Raw genomic sequence first — 20,135 nt, 5'->3', positions numbered from 1 at the left:
TCTCCATATGAAATATGTGTGTTGTTTGTTTACTCACTATCTATCTCTCCATAAACTTTGCCACTACCAGACAGTTGTCAATATCAAAATATGCTGCCCTGAACGACTGGACATCAAGTGCACTTATATGCCTTCTCCTTTCTATTAAAATATGGTCAATTTGATTGTCTTTCCTTCAGGAGTTGTCCAAATAAATTTACGAATGTTATGGTGTGAGAACGTTGTATTTTTGACAGTCACATTTTTTATTGTGGCAAGGTTTCTACTCTAACTCCATTATCATTACCAATTTTGTGAAAAACTCTTTCCAAAGTGATGGTTTGAAAATGTCTTCCCTACCTACTTTCGCATTGAAAGCTAATACAATTTTCATATGGTATTTTTTGAATTATCTTTGTCATTGTACTTACCAATAGATTCGTACACATTTTACTTGGGACCCCAAACTGCGAAAAATTATGCATACACCGGACATGGTGCAGTAATTTTTTATGCTATGAGAAGCTGGGTTTTAAAAATGGCGCCATTCGCGAACGTATGAAACAATTTATGAACGTTATGTAATGCGTTAGTTTGTTGTTCGGAAAGACACAAAATGGCGTTGTGACGCAGCGAGTTACATATCACGGATTAACATCAAGAAGTTCAGTGCACCGTTTCATTCGTTATTAATGTTATTGGATGCGTAGAAAGTATACAACTCTTTGATATGTTGGGCATAAAGAATCGATGTGCAGCATTAAATTGTCGAAGCACAACAACATTAACACATCGCTTTCCAAAGGATTACGAAAGGTAACGTAGTGCAGATTTTCGATAAGTGTGCCGTCTATGTAGCTCCCGCCACCGATTAAAATTGTTATATTTATTCCCTGCTGTCATTTCAAATTGCATAGTCGATAATGTATTTGAAATAGATAATTTAAGTAATTATGTATCGTAGTTATTTGTATTCGTTGATGAGACTGGTGGAAAATGGAAGTCATTATATATCCCATTTATTGATGTTGATCAATACAAAGTAACTTTAATGACGTGTTATGTATCATTTAAAAGCCGAAATGAAGTGACTGCAGGTTAAGTTGGATCAGAGAATGCTTTCTCAATATCTCATACCTAATACAAGCAATCCCAGCGTTTAAAAGTATTTTCATTTGTGGCCCTAGCACGTGTTAACACTTCGTATATACAGTAGGCCCAGTATTATTAAGTAGATCATTCCTGTTTCATCTGTATTTCATATGGCTGACAATTCTTGTGTTTCAAGTAAAGATATGTTAAGATAAATGAAGACATTGGCCATAAATTTATGATGTTATTTCGGTTCTGGCCAAACTTACCATAGATCTGTGTTAGTAGCCATATACAGCCAGGGCAAGAATTCAAACTGTAGGACATGGAAAGCATTGAAAGAATTATAAAATAAGTAGGAGAGTAATATGTGACAGTACTGTAGGAAAGAAGTTCATAATATCAGTTACATTACATGTATTAGCCTCAGAACCAAGTTTTTCTCAAAATGTTTTGGTGTGATGTTATAGTATTGTTTAAATTGGGCTTGCCATATGTGTCAGAGTGTTACTCATACTATATGTAATATGAGTGTGTGTACTGCAGTGTACAGCTTGTAGTATTCCAGTTTATCTTAGACATATTAAAATGTATTCATCATTTGCACCCTTCAGCTACTACATACGACTGAAGTAATGAACCCAGTTTCATAAAAGAACTATTTTTAAATGCAATCTGGAACAGATATTTTTCATGTTTGTGAACTTTGTATGTGTCACTCAGTAGTAATTAAATTTCTTCATTGGGGAGCTTGCCAGTGGCAAATAGCCTGTAACAGTTGAACTCTGTAAATATATACAAATTAAAATAGCAAGCTAATAGTAACACTAAGCTAAATATGATCAAGAAAAGGGAAAGTATCTTAAAGCAAAATATTATAGCTACTAAAAAGTGTAACAGTTGACAAATGCTGTGTGTACTGGTGGCACACCTATTTGAAGGACTAAGTGCTGAAGCGTTACGTTAAAGGTGGATATTACCAGTGTTTTTAATTGTCTTTGAAAATGTTAACATGAAATAAAGCATTGAGTTATCATCTGGAATAGAGCATTCTGAATATTAAATTGTAAAGTAAAGTAAGTAAACTAAAGTATCCCTGCAACAAGCCATGAAAACCCATAGGGTTGTAAGATGTTGAGGGTCCCACATTATCTAGACAATCGGCTCAAAGATGGCGGTAAGGTTGTAGAAAATTTAACTGTATATAATAGGAAAACTGGATAATTATGTGGCTATGTGGTATCAGTATGGGTATGATTTTCAAATGTGAACATTTGATGACCTAGCTTTAGTGGGAAGCATTTGAAACCGGAAGGAGTGCTTTTTATGAGGATTGTGTCAAGTTACACTGTTATTGGCAGTTTGAACAGAAGCGGCATGACATTCTTGGGAATGATATATCATGTGCTTTCTTCTTAAAAATGTGTTGCATTGGATTATCATGGCATTGACTATGAAGAGTGCAGTCTTCTGTGTTACAGCACTGTATAGTTCGGAGAAAGGCCGACCTTCAGGAGGAACATACCACTTCCATTTTTAGGGTCAGCTTGCTGCATACTCATCCTGATTTCTTGTTTGGCTTACCCTTCATCCCTGAAGATCATGATTGTTAGGCGTTCTCTGAACTATATGGTGTTATGACCCAAAAAACATGTTTTCCAGTATCCTTATTATTAGAGTACACATCAGTAATGCAACAATATAAAAGATATCAAGAATATGTCACTCACTAAAATGTATTTTAATACTTTATGATGTCAAAATCATTAAAATGTCAATAGGACACTAAAAGTATATTTTATACATTAAAAGTGATTATCAAAATTTCTGAAATGTCTCTAGTTTTACATGTATTTTTCTAGTTTTTTTTTTTTTAACAACATATTTCAGCCTCATATCAGGTAATTTTTTTTTCACTGTGCTCCTTTCATGCACATCAATATTTAGTTCAATCTCATGACTGGTTATAGAGTTTTATTTTTCTTGTGTCCATGTCTTGAGAGAGAATAGAATCCAGGTTAAAATTGAACCACCTTTGTATAATTGTAAAAGTCACTAGCATTATAGGAATATCATACCTTTTTAAAGTCACCATATGATCTTGAAACTGACTGTATTGACAAGAGTCCCTGTAAGACCCTTGAGCCAGATCAGTGAAATCCATATCCTTATGCCCTATTTAGGGATTGTTTTAATGTCCTCCAAATTACACTTAGGTTTTCCAGGACCTCTCTTTCTTACACTGTTTGCCTCGTAATTATACTAAGATTATAATTAAAAGTGAAGTCACATTTTACATTTTCTTGTTCCTTGTCCATAATTGAATTATACTGTATTTGTTATTTAGGTGCAGAATATGGGCAGAACGGGCTGGTTGCGCACATTTATTAGAAAAGGGTGTAGAAGTCCTTAACATGTCCTACAGACTTTGTTCAGATCATTTTGATGATAAATGTTACACATCTACAGAGAGGAGACGACTATCAAACTTTGCCCTTCCAGAAATATTCACCCACAACTCTGGTAAGATTTACTGTATGTGCAGAATCTCAAAGTAAGGCAATATAGTTTGCAGTTTTAGACCAGCGTTCTGTGCCATATCATGTACTGGAAAGGGATATAGGCACAAGAATTGCATATAAAATTTTGTGTGGAAAGTCTCAAGGCAAGATGCTCTTTGGTGGTTGGTGTGTATAAAGGATAATTATTCAACAAAGTCACTGGTTTACCATCTTACATGCAACACATCCTTCTAAAACTTGTTGAAAAATTTCTTACCAACAGTGCATCTTTTAAGCCTAATTTAAAAGCTTCTGTACATTGCAGTACATGTTTCTACCAACATTAATCATCATCGGTTGTTTAAGAATTGTTGGTGGAAACTGCTGTGCTTCTGTTTTGTGATTCTAATATTCATTATGTAAATTCCATCTGTGTGCTTGTGTATTTTATGGTGCTGTATGGCTAGACTATGAATATTTTGCACAACACAACAGGAAGAGACACCCAGCAATATAAAATACACAAACACATAGATAGGACTACACATTGAATATTAGAATCACTAAACAAAAGCACAGCAGTTTCCACCAACAATTTTTAAACGCCCGATGATGATTAATGTCGATAGAAACATGTACTGCAATATAAGAGACTTTTAAATAAGTTTTAGAAGGACACGTTACACGTAAGATTGTGAACCATTTACATTTGTTTAATAATAAGTGATGTGGAACAGGATGCTACAATATAATATTATAAAGGATAATATTATAATGGACCTTAGAAAATTAGATTATGAAGATGTGAACTAGATCAAAGTGTGAGGTCTGGGGTTGTCATGACTGAGGCACATGCTCCTGGGATGTGACACCATGTAGTTTCAGAGGAACCTGCTGCCTCTGTCTTCAGGTTAGAAGGAGATGGAGTGGCAGGTTTGTCCGATGCATCAGTAACCATCTATGTAACTGATACTCAGCTACGTTAACGTGCAGAAAATATACAAAATAAGTTTAAGGTCTTTTAGTAAGGGAAGGATTAGTTTTCTGTAATCAGTGTATGGGTCAGTACTTTCCCCTCTGTTCTCTGTAGTCAGCTAGTGCATCATCCCAGAAGACTGTAGCATCGAATTAAACTGGTTCGTGATAGGTCCCATTGACAATTAGCTTCAGCGAATACAAAAATAATTATGGAATTTCCTGATCAGGTGCGTAACTCTTCATAGCTTAAGGGAGTTAGGCTCATTGTTATATGTAACAAAATAACTTTCATTCTTTTACATGGAAATGAATACACTTAATCCTCATAGGAAGTTTAGAAACTGGAAACATCGACACCCAGCTTGAACATGACATATCAGAGGAACAAGGAGAAATAAGTGCTGATCTTCTGTGTCGTATTTGTGCATGTACAAGTGAAGACTTGGTTCCAGTGTTTGGGGAGAGAGGTTTGGAAATGCAGCTTCTTGACAAGATACATACACATCTACCTATTATGGTACAGTATAATAAATTAATATTATAATATATCCCAATATTTTTAATGCTGCTGTTCATCATTCATGCAGTGATAAGTATTGTATAGATATCCATGATAAGGTGCTGAATAAGAAAAATATCAAAGCATAACATTATTTTGGTTGTTTAATTAGAGAAGATACGTTATTTCACATGTTAAAATTGTTTATAGATAGTGAAAATCTATGCTTTTCAGCTTATGTAAGGGGGACAGAGGGCTTATGAGATTACCATACTGTCAGCATACTTCTCCCCCATCCACATCAACTTTTGAACTTCTTAAACGGTTTTCGTTAAAGTTGGTATGAATGTTATGCCATTGGTAGCCACCCAAATTTTGTACTTTATAACTTTCTACACTTATACTAATGTGACAGATGTGCAAACGTGTGAATTGGGGTTGCAATTTACCTTGGGTCCCTGAAATTGTATACGTCAAAAGATTATGGAGAAATGTGCAGCTTTTGTTAAAATCATTTATTTGAAGAATATAAAATAATAATGTAGCAGCAATGAGAACATTTTCTTTGGCTTTTAGTTTGAAGTGGTGTCTGAAAGAGAGAGTTGTAGCTAATGCAGTCACCTGCTTTTCTATGGATAGGTCAGTCTGACATTTCGGAAGGCACACTGGGAGTTCCTCTGGGGCACGCGGTAGCGTAGTTGGTTGAGGCACAATGCTACACGCCGGAAGGTCGCGGGTTCAAGTTCCAGTGAGGTCATTGGATTTTTTTCAATTGACCTAATCCTTCCGGCCGCACTATGGCCCTGGGGTCAACTCAGCCTCTAACAGAAATGAGTACCAGGAATAAATTAAATAATTTTCCTAGGGAGTAAAGCGCGGCCGGCACATAAGGCTGACAACCTTACTGCTATCTTTGAGCCGACTGTGCAGATAATGTGGGACCCTCATCGTCTCACAACCCTATGGGCCTTCACGGCCTGGTACAGGGATAGCTTTACTTTACTTTTACACTGGGAGTTCCTGTGCTTATCAGTATGTATGCACCCCCAGAATAGCTTGAGGGCACCTTGTCTATTTTCAACTTATTTTGAAAACTGTTACCGTCTTCCATTTGTGTAAATTTGTGTTGTTATTCAGTATTCTTGTTCTGTTCTGCATTTCACATAGGTAACTGCAGATGATCTGCTACCGATAACCGTGTGTATGGATTGTGTCTACAAACTAGAAATGTGCCATGAATTTGTTCACTCTTGTTTGGAAGCGGACACAAAACTGAGAGAATTTCTTGGTTTCAGTGCAGACAATGAGGTAAGCACCAATCACATAGGATTATGTTTCAGTTGATGTTGTTTTGCCAGTATTACTGTTGCTTGATTGATAGGTGCAGATACATAGATACAGAGTTGATGAAGAGTTGATCGAAGATGGTTTAATCTAATCCTTGTGGATAGATATGTATGTACACAGATAGTGATGTAGGACGAGGATTTTTCTTTTTACTGCCAGAATCAGATAGACTCTGGTGTCAACCCAGTCTCCCCTTTGTTGGGTACCAAAGACTCTTTTGAGAATAGTAAATTGGCCAGTGTGAAATAACTCACCATCTATTTCATAAGGTAAGAATGTGTGGATGTTACCTTCCTTCCTCCTATATGCCTGCATTATGTGGTGATTAGTCTCAGAAGCTGTTTCACCTTTATAGAATAGGTGCACACACATTCAGGATTTTCTTGGTTGCAGGAGTATACTGAGGAATATGGTGAAACTCAAAGTTCTTTAGAGATAAAAGAGGAATCAGATGATGACCAGGACACAGGTATGTTTGATGATTCCTGTGATAATCAGGACGGCGGCGGCTATATGGAGCACACAGATGTAATGGAAATTTCACAAGATGAACTTCATAGTGTAGATTCTTATGTACAAGAGGAATATGTAATTGAGGACTCGGCTGACGCGCAATTGGAAGATGAGGCCATTGCTGATCACATGCAGGAAGAGTCTGCTCATCTGAGATCAGAGCAATGTGAAAATGATAGAAGTCAGTCAGCGGTAAGAGAAATAAAAAATTATCCAAGTTCCCAGAACCACTTTTCTCTTCTGCCCCTCCTTTGAAGGTAGAAGAACTAAAGTTTGGTTAACAGATCACTTATGTTGAATGAGATTTTCCATAATTTACCTCAGTCTATCCAGCCAGCTGCTATGAAAGTACCTTAAAATAGGCCGCTACTAATCCACCTCCTTTCTTATTCTTTTTTTCAGAATCATTTTACTCTTTGTGCTTTTATATAATGAGTTTGACTGTAGAAGTGTTGTTATGTGAACTGAGAATCGGTTAAATAAGATTTATGCCATGTAACTAGAATTAAAAGGGATGAGAAAAGGTTCAGCATGCATTTGCTATATTGTTGTATTCTTCTAGGAAACAGAGAAACCAAAATTCAAAGTGGTAGTTGTCAAAATGAAGAATACACCTGACATGACTCAAGATGATCAGATAGAAAAAGCTTTGGGTGTTTTGAAGAATGTACAGGACACATCACATTCTGTAACTGAGTAAGTGTTTGAACATAGAACATATACCACTGAATCTGAGTGATATCGGTGTTTGTTTGGTAGTTTATTGGAGCGTGAATTATTTGACATGTGACCTGGAACTACATTTGTTGTTATTCTTTTTATACTTATTTTTATCCATGAAGTAGTAGAACTGAGAGGCTTATAATAGCTGTTTCACTTTTGGACCATAAAATGAATGAAGAAATTATTTGTAAACTACAAACTCCACAAATAACAGAATTTGTAGAACAGTACAGAAGAATTTGGAAAGAGCACAACAGGATGAGCTGTGACCAGATTCCAGAGAAATTATTAAACTATTAACCAAAGGGAATGAGAATTTGGGAGACCTCTGAAATTATGGAAGAATTCTGTTTTGTAATGTCTGTAACAGGTCTCAACAGGTCTAATATTGGAAAGGATAAGAATGTTGGTGATGATGAAGCTTGTTCCGTCAACTTTCATCCAAGAGTTGGTTTTTTCATCTTTTTCTGGGATCACAATGTGTTTGTTAATGCTGATATCTATGGGACGTCAGTACTTACTTACTTACTTACTTACTTACGGAGCTGAGCCCTTCTTGAGGACCTGCCAGTTGTGCAGCTACTCAAGAATTTCCCAGAATTTTATGGAACCCAAAGGTTTATTACTATGTTCACAAGAGCCCTCCAATGATCCCTACCCTGAACCAGACCAATCCAATCCATACCATCCCATTTTAATATTGTCAACCCACCTACGCCTTGGACTTCCCAGTGGTCTCTTTCCTTCTGACTTTCCCACCAATATTATATATGCATTCCTCTTCTCCCTCACTCATGCTACATGCCCTGCTCACCTCATCTTCCTTGACTTGACTTGAAAAGAGTACAAGTTATGAAGCTCCTCATTATGCAGTTTTCTCCAGCCTCCTGTCGCTTCATCTCTCTTCAGTCCACATATTCTCCTCAAACACCCTCAGTCTGTGTTCCTCCCTTTATGTTAGAGACCAAGTTTCACACCCATACAGAACCACAGGCATTATAGACATCAGTCAGTTTTAAAAATAAAATGGATATCCAGTTTGTATAAAGTGTAATTGAAACATGTATGAAAAGATACCAAGTAACATATGTCTCCAGGTTAAGACTGAATACTGTTATTGGAATGAGAAATAAGATGAAGAGTTCATTCATATATTGAAAATCATTTGTCTGAGCATTAAGTAAAATATGTGACTCAAAATGATGTGCCCCTATTTCATGACTGCCTTCACCAGAGACCTCATTCCTATGTGTACTGCCATCTGGTTCCTCAGTAATATGGCCGGATAACCAAACCGCCTTAGTTCAACCCCTGACAAGAGTGTTAGAATTTTTCTCTATATCATGACATCTGGGGTGGCACTAACTTCGCTGACAAGCGGCAGTCACTCGGTTGATATAGTTAACTTGCAGGCTAAAGCCATGGAGTTTTTTATATCGTTACAGCTGTGATGATTGTAGTTCTCTTCTATCTTATCTGATGATTGTTAGAGCAATTCTCTTGTAGCATGACGTTATCTGCTTTTCCCATAGCTGAAGGTGCTCTTATCCGTACACCGTATTTGCCTTTATGGTGAGATCCTTGGGCACAGATGGCACAGATATACCTATAATTTTTGTCTCAGTTATGGAAAGCTGCAAGGAATTGCCAGTGGTGCTCTGTGCATTATACAAAAATATGTAAAATGTTTTAGACATATCCCTCATGGGAATGTTTTCTTTGAACATTCGTTGTCTAGACAAAGGCCAGCATATTTTGAGGCAGGCTGTGTCTTCATATTCTGCCAGAAGATGCAGGTACTGAACATTAACCTCTATACTTTGGGTGGGAGGGTGTTAAATCCCATCCCCTAACCTTATGTGAGAGGAGTTTTCATTGGGGATATAAATTCAGATATGCCAAAGAATGCAGGCTCTGAAACTAGTAAAACCCAGTTATTTCCTAATAATCAAAATAAAAATTACTATCTTCAGAGTAAGAAAGGAATCCGTTTGTAACATCTTCAATAATTGTATGTTTAATAAACGTTTACTAACCGATGCCATGTCTGCTAGTATCTGATATGCAGTTGAGATTTCCAAAACCATTTACTCAGAAAAAAATCACTAGAGCAGCTCGATACACTAAATGACAACCTCGACCTGCATCTCAAAGAATATGCAAGCAGAATTCATGTGCTTCCAACATTGCTTGTGAGATGGATTCACAAACTACAAGCACTGATCTACGTGTAATGTGTGGCATTCCACATTGGCATAACATGCATAACTTGCAGTGCACAGCACTCAATAGTGATAATTCTGCACCCCCAGACAGTGAACAGTGTCCAAACAAAACACTCCCAGAGTTATGCTGAACCATCGTCAGAACCACATTTGTGTTAAGTGTTAGGTTTAGTTGGCCTGTTATGGTAATTGTAAAACAGAACATTTCCAAATGCCTTCCCTGCAGTCAGTATTTTATAATTTTGTTTTGAAATCATGTAAGATGTCATTCTTTCGGCACATTTTCCACACTTTCTTCTGTAGAGTTGTATACAATCTGTTGTGGGAAAAATGTATTTTGGGTATCATGTCTAAATTAGTAGGAACAACTCAGGTTATTGCAGCCACTGTTCTTAATCTATTTCATCAGTGTTTGGTTGCTATTTTTTCATAGGAAACAACATTTTGTTGATCAAAAAACACTGGAACAGTCACAAGAACAGGAACGATTATGTTTAAAATCATCTGACATTGAACTTCCTGATGGTCTCACAGTTTGTCTTTTTGATGAATCATCTATGTTGAATCTTCCTGGATTATCAAATGAAGAAACAACAACTAATATAAAACAAGAACAACAAATGTCACCAGATCTTTATGATGAAACTGTTTCAACAGTTTCTGTTAAAAATGAAGTACATGAAGAAGGAATTACTCAGGATGTTTCAAAGAAACCTTTGGTTGATCATTCATACACCCGTTGGGATCAGACAGTTTATAGTTGTATGTATTGCAAGAGAACATTTTTTGGTAAAGATAATCTTGTATCACATCAAACAGTTTCTCACCCTGAGAAAGTATTCTGCTGTCCAGAATGTGATATAATCGTTTATGAATCTAAACAGTTCTTTGAGGAGCATGAGAAAACTCATTTAAGCAAACCGGAATGTGGTGAAAATACTCTCAAAGTAAATTGGCACATGAGTGAAAATTGTTGTTTGACAGAAAGTAAATGTGTGGTATCAGATAATGGCAGCATAAGTGAAATGATTAATTCTAGAGAAAGCAAAATAGATGATGAGGCTCACAAAGCTTGTTCATTAGAAACAGATCTTAAATCTGGTATGGCATTGCCACCAATGAAAATGTCAGAACAGGATATGTCATCTTTACATAAGAAGGAGGCAGACACACAGAATATTGTTGAAATTATGAGAGTGGCAGAAATTTTTGTTGAACCAGAAAGATCCATCCTGAAAAAAGGGCCATTTCAGAGCAATTCAAAATTCCGTGTGAAAATATGTAAGAACTTTGAAAATGTTGAAAGTAATGTGAAGTCAAAGGTTATAAGAGCAATTAGGGGAATTATTAAGATGTCAGAAAATGATAGAAAAGTTGTAGGAAAAGAAAGGCCATGCCAGAATAGTGAAGAAGTGCAGGAAAAAACCAGAACTCAAGAAATTACAGCATGGAATGAGATGAAGAGAGAAGTAAACCACAAATATTGGAAATGCAAGCGGTGTGACCACTTATCTGTTTCATGGGAAGAGCATCGCAATCACATACGGGAGCATCCTCCGGTATCATTTCACTGCACTTGCTGTGATAAGGAGTTTCCTTCCAAGGCAAGACTTCAGTGCCACATGTTTGTACACACACAGGAAAAACGTTTCATCTGTGAATATTGTGGAAAAGGTTTCAGTAACAAACACGCTCTCAAGAATCATCAATACACACACAATGAAGGGGAGAAAACATTTGAATGCCAAGACTGTGGAAAAAAGCTTGGGACAAGAAGGGGCTATGACAGTCACTGTGCTAGCCATACCGAAGCTTCATGTCTCTGTGATGTTTGTGGCAAGAGCATGAAACATCTCAATAGTCTGCGGTTGCACAGATTGACCCACATTGATCCCAATTTCTTCAGAAGATGTTGTACAGTTTGTGGGAAAACTTGTCGGAACAGGTGAGTCATGTGCTCCTACTTCACGGAGAAATCGTTTGCAAGTATGTTAGTGTGAATGGGGGTTTTGATCAAGTTTCTTATTGACAGAGTCACTGAAGTATGAAGAGTCCCGTCTTCTGGAATGTAATACCGTGTAGTCCAGTAGAAGTTCGCTGAAGTTCCAGCTTCCTGCCTGGTTGTTGCTGATTTCCTGCTTGGCTTATTCTTTGATCCTGCAGATGTGGGCAGTACATTCTTCAGAAATGTCTCAGTGAATTTTTGACTGCTCTGCACGACATTACATCCCAAAAGATAGTGCATTTCATAGTCACTGCTGTGAGAACCTGAAGTCCAATCACCGAAATGTGTTTTGTTATAAATGTTCAGATAGCAACCCAGATCACTCTTAGATAGGCATGTGCGATATCAAATTTTCAAATTCGAATTAATAAAAATTTTCTTGATCTTAATTCAGATTTTAGTTTTTTGGTGTTGAATGTGGAGAAGTTTCTTATAACCACTTTTACTTTGCACATCAAAGCCTTATGTCAGAATGTATCAGTTTTGTATTTGCCAGAATGGAAGACAAGGTTGGTCATCTTGAATATGTTTATGTATATTAGATGTTCTTAATCTGTTTTAAGCTTGTGGCATGTTCATATCAGATTCTGTATTATCATGCTATGAGAGAGAGAGACAAGTTCATAGGTATGAGCCTTCATTAGGTTGCCCAAGTAATATCTGAGTTATACAACAAATGCTGTAATTTGCAGATTTATGTAATGAGATTCTGTGCTCAGACATTTGTCTTTCACCATAAAAGTTGCAGATCATGTCAGAAGATGTACTAGTGTAGAAGGAAACAATGTATCTGAACATACTGGGGAAGTTTTGATTCATTCTTTAACATTATGGTGATTAAACATTCAGATGAAGCAGACAGCTGTGAAGAGTCTGAAGGAAGAAACAACAGTGAGAGGAAATTATGCCTGTTCTACATGAATGGCATATGTTTGTATGGTTTTAAAGGCAGAATGGAATGTCAGTTCAGTGCACTATCATCAGCATTAGCAAACAGTAATTTAAATCCAACAGCATACAAACAGTGCTGGGAAATTCCACTTTGCAAGAAGTTACCACCACATGAAGTGGTCATACCAGGAAGAGTGACCTAATAACTGCATGTTCTAGTGAGTGAGCCTTTTATGGATCATCTGTAACAGTTGTATTCTGAGTGGCTCTTGGCAGGGGACCATGTTACACCACTGGGACAAAAAGAAGACTGACATAGAAATGATATTCCAGTGGATTAAGACCAGAAATGATAGTCACTGGATTTCAAAAGAGCCCTATGTCTGATGAAATGGGTGGGGGTACAGATGAGAATACCGGCAGTGAGTGTAAGAGTGAGACACATGATAGGGATGATGAACAGAGTGAAACCACTGAAGCAGAATAGAGGCTAGTGACTTCAGTAAGGGCCAACTTAATATATATATATAACATTTTTTCTGTTATTAGTTTTTTGCGTGTTTGTAGTAAGAGTGTGAAATTAATTCATAATTTTTTTTCCATGCAGACTTCTTTTTGAATCAAGTTTAATTTGGTTAAATGCAGTAGTACACTAAAACAGTGGCTACTATTAACAGATTTTTATAGTGAAAAGAATTGGTCCACTAGAGAAAATTCTCATCTCATATCTCAGAATTTTTACAAATTCTTGTGTTGAACTGAAGAAGCCGTCCTTACACGTGCCTATTATTTAAGCCTTGGTATTGAATCAGATAGATTCTAAAGGGTTCTGACGATGGTGTGCAGCAGAGTACCAGATAATAAGTCCAAAAACCCAGTATTTCTGATCGAATCAGATGTAGTACAATGCTGCAAATTTTGAAATGAATTCTTATTTAAATAAACACATTTCCTTTTATTAAGTTATGAAAAAAATTAAAACCAGTTCCAGAATGTTGTCCCTTTAAATACAGATACCCTCGAAGTAATGAGACAGGCAGCAAACTAGTATCATCATTCAAGTTTTATGCATCAGCGGAAGTCCAGACTACTCTATTAGCCCAAGCATGTAACTGAATATTTGTGGTAAATTAAAAAGCCATGATAGCCCAGTAAACACACACTGGCTATGGGGTACAATGATGTTGAGATTTCCTCTGTACCTCTTTTACAACAGACATGGAGTCTACTTAGCTTCCTGTTGAACCGATAGTGTGTATACTTTCTTAGGGGATGAAGACAGCCAGCTTGTGAAACTCCGGTATTTATTGCTACAGAACCTTATCTGCATGTACCAGTGTGTTGTGATGGTTTTGCCCAGGGATATGTTTACTATAGTATTATTCTGAAGGACTCAAACAGGGACAGCCCAGTCAGAATGACTGGTTATGGCTTGGACTTCTGGGATTCTGTTCCCAGAAAGTTAAGGGAATTTTTCATTGTTAATACATTAACTATTACCGGCCATGGGGATTCGTTGCCCTGACCGCACGACATCCTCTATCCGCTAAAAGTTGACACTAACTTTGTTGATAAGTGGCGGTCGCTTGGTAGGTATAGTTCACTTGCGGACTCAAGCCACGGAATTCTTTTAATACGTTAACTAGCTCTGGCACCCACCCAACTTTCCCTGGAGGTAAAGCATCCGTATAATGCTAAAGACTTACACCTTTGTATTCCTTCATGGCGTAGGCACAAGGGGAACTTTCCCATACCAAATAAGAAAGAATGAAGACCTTCAGAATTTTATGTATACATTTATCTCTCGGTTCAGTTAACGACATCAGTATTATCATCTTGTAAGTATGAGGCCATATGACCTTTTACAGATTCATGCCATCTCTTCACTGTTCTTCCCAGATTTCTCTTTCTTCTAGGCTTGTATGCTATAATCTGTTATGTTATGTTTCCTGATTTTCTTACTTTGCCAGTTTTCGTTAAATTTGATAAAAGCAGCATGCCATTGGATAGCATCTTATCTTGGTAAGTTTTAAACTCCATCTTCAATAAAAACTTGTGAGTTACAGTCACTGCTGTTGTATAATTTAGGGTCTCAAAAATGTGTATATGTTTGAAAATGTATAGCTTCTGCTAAGATAATCTGTTTTAGAACAGTTGGAAATAATTTGATATGAAACAGTTTCTATGTGATAAGTGATGAATCTTCGTAACTTGACTTGAGAAATTGGTATGGTGGCACATTATAAATCCATCTGACATTACAGTGAAACCTGTGTATATTGGCCACACGTGGTTCCATTAAAATCAAGCAAATCAAGCAGGTGCCTAACTCAGATAATGTAACTGAAATTTCCAGTTTTGATGGCGATACTGACTACTGTATTGTGTTATATCCATCAATCACAACTTTTTGTTTTTAATAATTGGTGTCCCTTGAAATGTTACTATACTACATCTTTCAGTCATTTTGACCATCATCTTGTGTTTTAATAAACAATTAAATGTGTCAGTGTTCGTTACTGAACCGCTTACGCAACAGATCCATTGCTGTTGGTCTTATCATCTATAATAGAAACTAGTATATATAAATACATATACATATGAGTACTTTTAGGTTACAGTGTTTAAAAATATTTATCAATAATTAGTAAAATTTCATAAATTGAATATATNACGTGAATCTATAAATGTTCTTGGTGCAGTGCTTAAATATTTAAGCACAGGGACAGATTTACTGGGGGGAAAAAAAAAAACAGCTGGCCTATGGTAAATTGAATAAGAGACTGCGTCAGTTAGCAGAATGGTGACCATCACTTGCAAAGAAACAGCAGAAAGTGTGCTTAGCAGGTGCATACAAGGGACAGATGAGTTTTCATTTGTACAGACTAGTCAAAATAGAAATATTGATCATTTTTGTGTGTAGCCAACCTAGCAAGATTAAAATATGTACAGAGCCACAGCATGAAATGCTGGAAAGTGGACCGGATGCAGATAGTTGACCATTTGTAACTTAATACAGTTCTGCCAGTGCCATAAAAAATGTGACCAACCTCACACATTTCACTGTAGTATGAGTGGCGCAAAGGCGTAAAAGGGCTGAGTCTTTGGAACTGTAAAGGCAGCTCACCAGTGGGGAATACTTTTAATACGCATTAATTTAAAATACAGAATTGTTATATAAATATAGCTATTGAAAATACCATACCAAATCATAAGTGAAATCACAAAGAAATTAAGAATAGATTTGCTTTGTGGGGAGTGCTTTCTGCAGTTCAATTCAGAATCTTTTGTGTTCCCATTTCCTCTCTAAATCTTATGGATTAAAATACGCAGAATTATAGTTTTACTTGTTTGGTGTACATGTGAAATTTGGCTTATCACCATAAGGGAAGGTTAGATTAAATTTATTTGGAAACTGGGTGCTAGGGAGGATATTTGGACTTAAGGAAAAGGAAGTAACAGAGACTGGAGAATGCTGCAAAATTAATGTTTCATAATTTGTACTCCAAAACGAATTTTATTAGGGTGAGGTAGTGAAGGAGAGAGAGATAGGTGGGGCATGTACCATACTTGAAGGGAAGAAACCATTTTGGAGACATACATAAATGGAAAGGTGCTACTAAAATGTTTCTTAAAGAAACAGGGTGTGAGGATGTGGACTGGATTTAACTGGCTCAGGATAGGATCCAGTGGCTGGTTGTTGTAAATGTGGTAATAAACCTTTTGAGTTCTGTAGAAGGTAGGGGACTTCTAGACCAACCGAGTGACTGTGAAGTTGTCAAGGACTCTGGTCAGTGAAATAAATAAAACAATTGTATGTTGCAGGTATCTCCTCACAGAACACATGCGTGTCCACAGCGACGAACGCCCTTACAGTTGTACACAGTGTGGAAAGTGTTTCCATAAGAGAAGTCAGTTGTCTCAACACATGGTGATTCATGCTGATGCTCGTCAGCACATATGCTCTGTGTGTGGAAAAATTTTTAACCGTTTAGGAAACATGAAGATGCATGCAAAGACACATGAGGACTCGAATAAATCCATGTGCAAAATCTGTAAGCGCACATTCAATAGCATGGGGGAACTGATCAGTCACCGCAGGACACACACCAAAGAAGAGATCGAAGAAGCGATGAAACAGCCCGAAAATCAAGGTGCTGAGCCTCTAGTGTTTGTGTGTGATGTATGTGGAAAGCAGCTAGCAAGTAAGCTCACTCTTAAATATCATATGATGATTCATGCAGGAGATAAACCCTTTCGCTGTGAAATATGTGATAAGAGATTTGCTCTTAAGACAAAATTGCAGTTACATGAGAGGATACATAGCAGTAAAAAGCCTTTCCAATGCAGTTTCTGCACTGAAGGATTTCAGACCAAACAGTATAAGATCATCCATGAAAGGATACACACAGGTGAACGACCATACAAATGTATGCAGTGCACTAAAGCGTTTCGTTCTAGAATGCTGCTTAACCAGCATATGTTAGTTCATTCAGATTTGAGACCATTTAAATGCTCTCTGTGTGATAAGAGTTTCAGACGTCGGGACACACTTGACACACACATGCGCATACACACTGGTGAACGACCCTATTCCTGCAACATTTGTGGTCGTGGTTTCAAACAGAAAGGAGACTGCAACAAACATCAGAGGACACATTTCAAAGGACGCAAGACAGCTGTGCAAATACTTGATTCTGCAGGTTCTGTGATCTTTAGTTGTGCGCTCTGTGGGGCTCACTTTGACCTGAAGGAGGAACTGGATGCTCATTTTGAGGCGTATCATTCATCTGATGTAGTAGTCTCTTCAAATACCATGATAATCAATACAGAAAATCTTGTTCCAGTTACAGAAATTGCACAAGATGAAAAGCCTATAGTATTGACAGACTACGGGCAAGAATGTGATGCAAGTTGAAATTGTGCTGGTATCAAAAACCTGTTTTGTGAATATGATGAATACACTGAGGCATTGTTAGTCACATTTTAGATTGATTTCATATGCCATATTTACCTAAATATAAGACAGAAGTTTCATTCCTAATTTAGAATTTTGAAAAACAGAGATGAATTTGAAATTGCATACAAAGCAAAAAAATTCACTGTGGCAAATGTTTTATGTCACCCTAGTGCAGAACTCTTTTTAAGTGTTTCTGCCTGGCTGAGGTAACATTTCCATTCATGTCACAGGTAGACTGCCCTTTGTTCTATGTGTAACTGAATCATGTCATAGCAAAAGAAAGCTTGAAGTGAACGGAGCAAAATGCAGTGTTATTGAATGGTCCCTCCATTCTATTGCAGGAAGTGGTGAGGTGCCGGTTGGCACCGTTACAAGAAGTAGCTTAAGCAGTACAGTTTTGTTGACCTATTTACATCATGGGCAACCACAGGGAGAAGTGTGAAATATATTAGTATTGTAAATCAGATTTCTAAAGCAGTGAAATGTACTTATGACTTTAAAAAAGTTGTTTCTTTGTGAATTTAAGTTCCAGAGAGGACTCTCATACATTTAGTTTGTCCTATATTCAGATAAAGATTGTATACATTGAGTGAAAAGGTGGGGGGGGATAGCTCAGTCAAAGCAGTGACTGGATAAGAGTTTGATGAGCAAGGTTCAGTTCCTGATACTGGCAGTGATATTCGTCTCATCCAGAACAGCTCTGGCATACGCACTCCCTACTTGGGATTGTATTCCTTAGGGTAAACCAACATGAAAATGAAACTTATGAGCTGTGCAATATGAAGATCTCTTAACTCCATGCCCCTTCTACACCTTTCTGGCATGGTGCTTCAGCACAAGAGGGACTTCGTATATTGTTTAACTTGAAAAATTATACTGTGTATGTGTGTTTATGTATATATTAGTATGGTAGAGAGGTGTACTGACCAGATGATAATATTTGTGCTCATCAAATGACACTGCTCATCCATACGTTATAGAGAGGTTTGAAACAGTGTTAGTTAAGTTGAAGAAACTGGAGTGGTCTGATCCCTCTTCATTTGCTAAAAATACAGAATAAGAAACGAGAATGTTATTGCAGTCAAGTCTTGGCTGATACAAGCTGTTCTGCTGTGTATTTCATGGTTTTGTTCAGTCACACTGGCCAAATGTCTACAACCTGTTGCTTTTCAGTTGTATTTTTTCCTTCAGAATATTCCTTTTGTGACAATACATTCATGCTGGAGTTAATGCTGAAAAACAGACCTTAGACTTACAGTTTATCTGCTACCAGCCAGCTGATGGAACTTTCAAGGTACAGTGTAAACAGAAATGGATAAATATACACATCAAAATGATGGTATGTGGAGATATTTACTACTACAGAATTTGTTACAGTATATGGTTGCCCTAGCTGTTAGATGTTCTATGTGGAACCCCACAGAAGAATGAAGAGTTCTTTCACATTATATACTATTAATCACTTCCATATTTTTAGTTGCTGTACACGTGTTAATTGATGGATTATGTAAATACACATTTTTATTGCTGACTTGTGCATTTTATTAGAGCATATTTATTCTCCTTAGCAGGTAGAGCGTCTAACATTCAACTTTAACACATTAGTTTCTGTAATATAACTAACATTTAATTTCTTTAAAGAAAGTTTAGTCCTTTATGTTTCTAGGTATTGGATAGATTTTAGACCTCTGGGGTATGGCCAAGGCACATGGAGATACAGTTGATTGCATAAACTTTGTAAGGATCAGATGACTCGATGTCATTGAGGATTGAAGATAGGGGTGATGACATCATACAGGAAGGAGAAGAAAATTACCACCCAAGCTTGCCTGCCCAGAGTGCTAACAATGCAGAGCATTTGAAGGTACCAGTAACCTCTCTGAGATCGAAGTTGAAAAGGTATAAATCACCAGGTACTGATCAAATTCCAGCAGAACGTGAAATATTACATTCTAAGATCCATAAGCTAATTATATTTGGCGTAAGGAAAAATTGCCTGATCGTTGAAATGAGTCTATTATTGTACCAGTTCACAAGAAGGGTGATACTTACCGTAGTAATCATCGTGGAATATGACTGCTATCAACTTCATATAAAATTATTGGGGATCACCAGTGGGTTTTGATATAACAGATCAACTAATCAGATCTTTTGCATTCATCAGATACTTCGAGAAGAAAAATGGGAGTACAATGAGACAGTACATCAGCTATTCGTTGACTTCAGGAAAGCCTATGATCCAGTTAGAAGAGAAGTGTTGTACAGTATTCTGATAAGGGTGTGGGGAACCTATGAAACTAGTTAGGCTGATTGAAAAGTGTTTTGTAAAGGCTGTATAGGTATACATTTTTCTGATGAGTTTCCTATACAAAATGGTATAAAACAGGGAGATGCTTTGTTGGCACTGCTTTTCAACTTTGCT

General features: G+C 37.0%; 1 protein-coding gene across 3 annotated transcripts; it reads left to right on the top strand.

The window, feature by feature from the left end:
- Window positions 1-589: 589 nt before the first annotated feature.
- LOC111870123 (zinc finger protein 585A) lies at window positions 590-19,244 on the top strand. Of its 3 annotated transcripts, none has more exons than XM_023862150.2 (8): window positions 590-795; window positions 3,419-3,594; window positions 4,880-5,067; window positions 6,217-6,357; window positions 6,790-7,101; window positions 7,472-7,605; window positions 10,291-11,802; window positions 16,579-19,244. In XM_023862150.2, the coding sequence occupies exons 1-8, from the start codon at window positions 710-712 to the stop codon at window positions 17,669-17,671; spliced, it is 3,642 nt and encodes a 1,213-aa protein (XP_023717918.1). In that variant the 5' UTR covers window positions 590-709; the 3' UTR covers window positions 17,672-19,244. The 3 variants fall into 3 exon arrangements, with proteins under 3 accessions (XP_023717918.1, XP_033609579.1, XP_023717919.1); XM_033753688.1 differs by lacking the exon at window positions 16,579-19,244 and adding an exon at window positions 11,890-15,368; XM_023862151.2 differs by lacking the exon at window positions 590-795 and adding an exon at window positions 878-1,076.
- Window positions 19,245-20,135: the final 891 nt, after the last annotated feature.

Source organism: Cryptotermes secundus, unplaced genomic scaffold (assembly GCF_002891405.2).
Source record: "Cryptotermes secundus unplaced genomic scaffold, Csec_1.0 scaffold594, whole genome shotgun sequence".
NCBI lineage: Eukaryota > Metazoa > Arthropoda > Insecta > Blattodea > Kalotermitidae > Cryptotermes > Cryptotermes secundus.
Note: the sequence above shows the minus strand (reverse complement) of the source record. Positions and strands in the feature narration are given on the sequence as shown.

Bases quoted from the DNA above. Each gene is read 5' to 3' on its own strand.
- LOC111870123 (XM_023862150.2), top strand. From the start codon at position 710: ATGTTGGGCATAAAGAATCGATGTGCAGCATTAAATTGTCGAAGCACA. The intron at 3,595-4,879 runs GTAAGATTTACT...TAATCCTCATAG, and splicing joins AATATTCACCCACAACTCTG to GAAGTTTAGAAACTGGAAAC. The intron at 7,606-10,290 runs GTAAGTGTTTGA...ATTTTTTCATAG, and splicing joins ACATCACATTCTGTAACTGA to GAAACAACATTTTGTTGATC.